Here is a 4,973-nt window from a genome sequence, read left to right as displayed (position 1 = left end):
ACCCGCCCCTGAGGGCCTCTGCTTGGAGCTGCCCCAGGGCCCACAGAGCTGTCAGACCCGGGGAAGAGGGGGGCGAGGGGGAGGGAGGCTGCAGAGGCAGGAAACACAGCTGTGGCGTGTCTGATGCGGGCAGGAGGATGGCGAGAGGCCTGAGGGGCCCGGATGAGCTCATAGACTGTGCTGGGCACAGGGTGCCCTCCATGATGGGTCTCCATCGCAATTTAAGGCATCACAGTCGGATGTGTCAGGGGCAGGGAGGGCAGCAGCCCCAAGGCCCTGGCAATGGAGGCTCCTTATCTCCACTTGCAAATTGTCAACGTCTGCGGGGCAGGAGCACCTTAGCATGTCTGGGGCAGCCCTGCGGGGGTGGGGAGGAGACGCCACCACCCGTGGCAGCTGTGTGGTGCGTACCCGGCACACCTCGGTGGCCACCAGCATGCTGAGGCAGTTGAACCAGTTGTCGTAGGCCTCCAGGCTGTAGGTCTTGGTCGGGTCCCCTCGGCACTGGGGAGGACACAGCAGGTCACAGGAAGCCCAAGGACGCTGCTGGCACCGCTGCCCAGCCCTGGCCCAGAACGGAGGGGCAGGGACCTTGTCCCGAGGAGGAAACTGCAAGTGATAGTGAGTGGGGGCCACTGGACAGGTCCCCTAGGCCAGCCTGGGGCTCCACAATGCCCAGGGCTCACCTTGGAGGCCAGGCTGGGTGCCCCGGCCCCTGGGAATACGGGGCCCCCTCCCAGCATGCATCTCCCGGTGCGGCCTCCACTGACCCCCTGGAGCAGGCGTCAGGAAGCCGGACCACATCCGTGGCTCAGACACTCCAGCGGAGCTCAGGCGAGCTGCCTGGGGCCTCTGCCCACCCTGCGCGGGATGCAGGTCCGGGCCCACCCGCAGGCCAGCCCCTCACCCTGTGCTTGTCCCGAGAGTCCGTGTGGCTGACAATCTGCATCAGGTCCTGGGGGTGGATGCTGCTGACCCTCTCCTGGGGCGGGCGGGAGACAGCACGGGAGTGGTCAGCCTCCGGCCCCGAGGCCCCCACTCGGCGTGCAGGGCGTGTTCGGAGCGGCGGTCAGAACTAGTCTGCAGGCGTGTGCCAGGGCCCCTCCTTGATCCGAGCACCCCGCCGGGGCCATCCCTGCCCGGGCCCCTCCACAAGCACCCGGGGCCTGGAAGGCCCTCCTCTGAGCGGAGGGAGCAGGGCTGCAAGGAGTGGGGTGGAAGCCTCGGGCCCGTGGCTGCCATGTTCAGGGGACCTGCCCAGCCCGGCACAGGCGGGATGAGGCGACAGGGTGGGAGACCTGGCTCGCCCCTCGAAGCCCCTCACCTCCATCCTGGGGCCACTTTAGTCCTGGCCACCCTCCCCCTCCCCTTAACACAGGGCTGCTGTGCCCCCCGGAGGCCTGGGGCCAGGCACAGAGAAACCTGCTGTAAGTGGACACATCGGCCAGAGGCAGTGATCGGGGTCTCCTGACACCCCGCCCGCCCAGCAGGAAGCCTGTGGTGCTGACATTGAGAAAGCTGTGGGGGCTCTCATGGCCCTGGACAAGCAGGAGTCCGCGCACCCAGCCCACCCTGAGCGGCTCGCGCGCACTGACCAGCTCAATGTGAGTCAGCTGCTGGGCCAGCACCAGGGGGTCACAGCACACGCCCAGGATGTCCTTCTGAGAGGCTGGGGGCTTGGCCTTGAGGATGGGCCCTTTATCCACAGCCGGCGAGCGGAGCTTCTCCCGCAGCTCCTGCAGCTGGCTCCGGGCGGCCAGGGACAGCAGCAGGCTCTGCGTCAGCTGGGCAATGGCCTTCTTCACCGTGCCGTTCTCCTGCGGGGCAGGGAGCATGGAGGTGCCAGCACGGGCTGGCGGCAAGACCACACCTCTCAGGAGGACCCGCCTCATTACCCGGGACATACCCAACGCTGAGCCCACATGCCCAACCCAAACCTGCCCTGAGCACCTTGGCCTGACGGAGGGGAGCACAGTGTGGGCCCCCTCTGAGGCCCTCTGGACAGGTGGCTTAGCGGGCTGCCTGTGAAGAAGGGATCTGAGGGCCAGAGCAGGGCCAGAGCTGTCCCTAAGGAACCTTCACCCCTTTCACGCATGTGTGCATGCGCGCGCACACACACACACACACACACACACACACACACGGAGCTCCACCTGAGCGGAGGGAGGCCCTCACCTCATCACACTGCATGATCCGGTGGGTGATGGCCTTCAGTTCGGCCATGGCCTTCTCGTCCTGGAAGTCACAGGGGAAGGCCTCTGTCCACTCCTTTAGCAGCTGCACAATCTTGGCTGAGAAGGACTTCAGCATGGCCTGGGGGTAGGCACAGGTGGGGCCGACCCACCAGAGTGAGTGACAAGACAACGAGTGGTCAACCACCCCAGGCCCGCTGTGCTCAGCGGGACGGCCCCCACAGGGCCACCGGCAGTTTGGTCATACCTGCGTTGTTGTGTATTTGCCTTGGGGACCCTGAGAAAGGAGATGCCTACCCAGAGGGCTCCTGGTAGCTAACTGGGCTCCCATTTTTAAAAAACTGCCAGGCAACTGTTTCTAAACGGGGGTCTCTCACGCAAGCCACACGTCAGGGAGAAGCCTACACTGAGCTGCCCATCTGCACTGTGTTCCTGCCGTTAGAGCCAAGCCTTATAAAGGAGTTCCTGGAATCCTAGTTCAACCAATAGGACTGACACTTTCCCCATCCAATCAGAGCTGCACAGCTATATCTGCATTAGCACCAGTCAGAGCCGCTCCATTCCGGCCAATCAGGACAGTGCTTTTTGGACCAGTCAAACTGTGAGGATTTGGAGTTCTCATTTGCATAAGGACAGACCAATCTGGGACCAGGGGCGGGGACCTCTCTATATATAAATCAGCTCCCTGGTGCTTGGGGGGCTTACCTTCCCCTTCCACTGAAGATTGTTTCCCTGGCTGGAGCTGAAACATCAGTGACTGGCCAGAGCACCCACAGCCACCTCACAGCCATGCTGCTTCAGAACTGAGCTGTGACACTATCCCAGTGATGGCGAACCTTTTGAGCTCGACATGTCAGCATTTTGAAAAACCCTGACTTAACTCTGGTGCTGTGTCACATATAGAAATTTTTTGATATTTGCAACCATAGTAAAACAAAGACTTATATTTTTGATATTTATTTTATATATTTAAATGCCATTTAACAAGGAAAAATCAACGAAAAGAATGAGTTCACGTGTCACCTCTGACACGCGTGTCATAGGTTCGCCATCCCTGCTCTATCCTGAGCTGGCCCACAGCTGTTCTGCAGCCACAGCCATGCTGTTTCATAATTGAGTTGCTTGCACTGAATAAAGTTTCCTTCTTTGCCACACCCCTAATTAGAGATTTGTGTTGGCCTTGAATTGGTGCCAAGGACCATCAGTTGACACCCTTAAGGTTCACTTAAGTGACCTCATTTTCAGAAACCCCAGGCTTCAGCCAGTGTCTGCCCATGGTGCCCACCGCGCCCGAGACAGCCCCTCTCAAGAGGAGGCTCAGGAGGCCCAGCTTCACAGGCCTCTGCCGCACACCCGGCCGAGGGCGGCCTCCGGGAAGGTGGAGGGAGGGTCATCAGTCCCCGGTCAGGGGTCAGGCCCGCTCTGCGCAGCCCCAGGAGGCCTGCCAGCTGGCTGACAGCCTGCCTGCCACCCTCTGCACCAGGCCCTGGGCTTCTAACACCTCACCTACGACCCGGGGCCTCGGAGCTGCGGTGTCTTGACCATCCTGACTGCCCACAGCCTGGCTCTGTCGAAGGGACAACAGTGGCAAACGGCCGTTTGAGTCGCTGAGAACTCCCAGGAGCAGACCCCAGCCTGAAGTGCTGCACCCCACCCCCTAGAGGAGGCAGGGACCCAGGCCCCTCTGGCTTCTTTTGCACCAATGGAGCCAGGCCTCCACTGGGGGGTACTGGCCCTGAGCAGGAGGAGGGCTGAATGCCCACCACAGCAGTTATGCCAGCACCCTGAGCACATCCCAGGGCATCAGGGAGGGCCCGGCCAGGCTCAGCCAGATGCTGCCAGCTGGCGCTCAGCATGCTTCTCTTAGAGCAGGCGTGGAGGCAGCCAGGGGCACGGACAGGTAGCATCAGGTCAGCACGCCTTTACCTTCTCAGACCCGGCGTCCAGCTGCTGCCTCTGCTCCAGGTAGATCTGCCCCACACGGGCCAGCAGGTCATGAGGGGGCATGAAGACCCGGGAGCTCAAGAGAAACGTGAAGATGTATGTTCTCTGAAGAAGAAAAGCAAAGGGGAAGGAGGGAGGGCGAAGTGTGGGTCAAGCCTGGCGGGGCCCATGCCTGCTGCTCCCCTCGGCCCTGCTGGCTCCCAAGCCCAGCATCGCCAGGCAGCGGCCGTGGTTCCGCGTGGCGTACTTCACCGTGGATGCCCGTGGATGCGAGGCACAGATCACCCCACTTCGCAGTGGCTCAAGGCCTCCCCAGTGAGCTCAGCTCCCAGCAGTCTCACTCCACGGGCTTCTCCTCACCCTCCGTCCTACCCCAAGATGGGCGCTAACCAGCCTTGGATGTTGGGAGGACTCTCCCGGCCTGGGCAAGCCTGCTGCCCAGCCCACCGTGCCCCCTGACCTGGTTCCAAGCCAGCTTCTTCTCCAGACCCTCACAGTCCTGCCCGTGGGCCCGGCTGGTGCGGGGAGTGGGGTGATGGGGGTGGGGCCTGTACCTCTGTCAAGGACTGTTGCCAGGCCCTGTGCAGTCACTAACCAGCAGTGGGCTTGTGCCAGCTGCCACACCGAGGCCCTGTTCCACCCCCATGCACCCTTACCACTGGCTCTGCAGTGCAGGCCCGGAGGGTTCCTCAGATCTGGGCTGAAGGGAGGCAGGGAGCAACCCCGGCAGGCCCTGAGAGGGGGTGTGGATGGAAGGAGGGGGTGGTGGATGGAGGGAAGGGTTTGTGGATGGAAGGAGGGGGCGTGGATGGAAGGAGGGGGTGTGGATGGAAGGAG

The 4,973-nt window shown here is 62.3% G+C and overlaps 1 protein-coding gene across 3 annotated transcripts in view; it reads right to left on the bottom strand.

The window, feature by feature from the left end:
• Positions 1–4,973, bottom strand: part of RASGEF1A (RasGEF domain family member 1A) — a 28,606-nt gene that overhangs the window by 4,484 nt on the left and 19,149 nt on the right. For all 3 annotated transcript variants that reach the window (XM_006774501.2, XM_006774502.2, XM_015570963.1), the window contains exons 3-7: positions 4,119–4,241; positions 2,176–2,313; positions 1,596–1,817; positions 908–982; positions 412–504 (exon numbers count right to left, since the gene is read on the bottom strand). In XM_006774501.2, coding sequence (XP_006774564.1) covers positions 412–504; positions 908–982; positions 1,596–1,817; positions 2,176–2,313; positions 4,119–4,241 — 651 coding nt within the window. The remainder of the gene's footprint in view (positions 1–411; positions 505–907; positions 983–1,595; positions 1,818–2,175; positions 2,314–4,118; positions 4,242–4,973) is intronic.

The sequence above is a fragment of the Myotis davidii genome, unplaced genomic scaffold (genome assembly GCF_000327345.1).
Source record: "Myotis davidii unplaced genomic scaffold, ASM32734v1 scaffold368, whole genome shotgun sequence".
Lineage (NCBI taxonomy): Eukaryota > Metazoa > Chordata > Mammalia > Chiroptera > Vespertilionidae > Myotis > Myotis davidii.
This window is presented reverse-complemented; position numbering and strand designations above follow the sequence as displayed.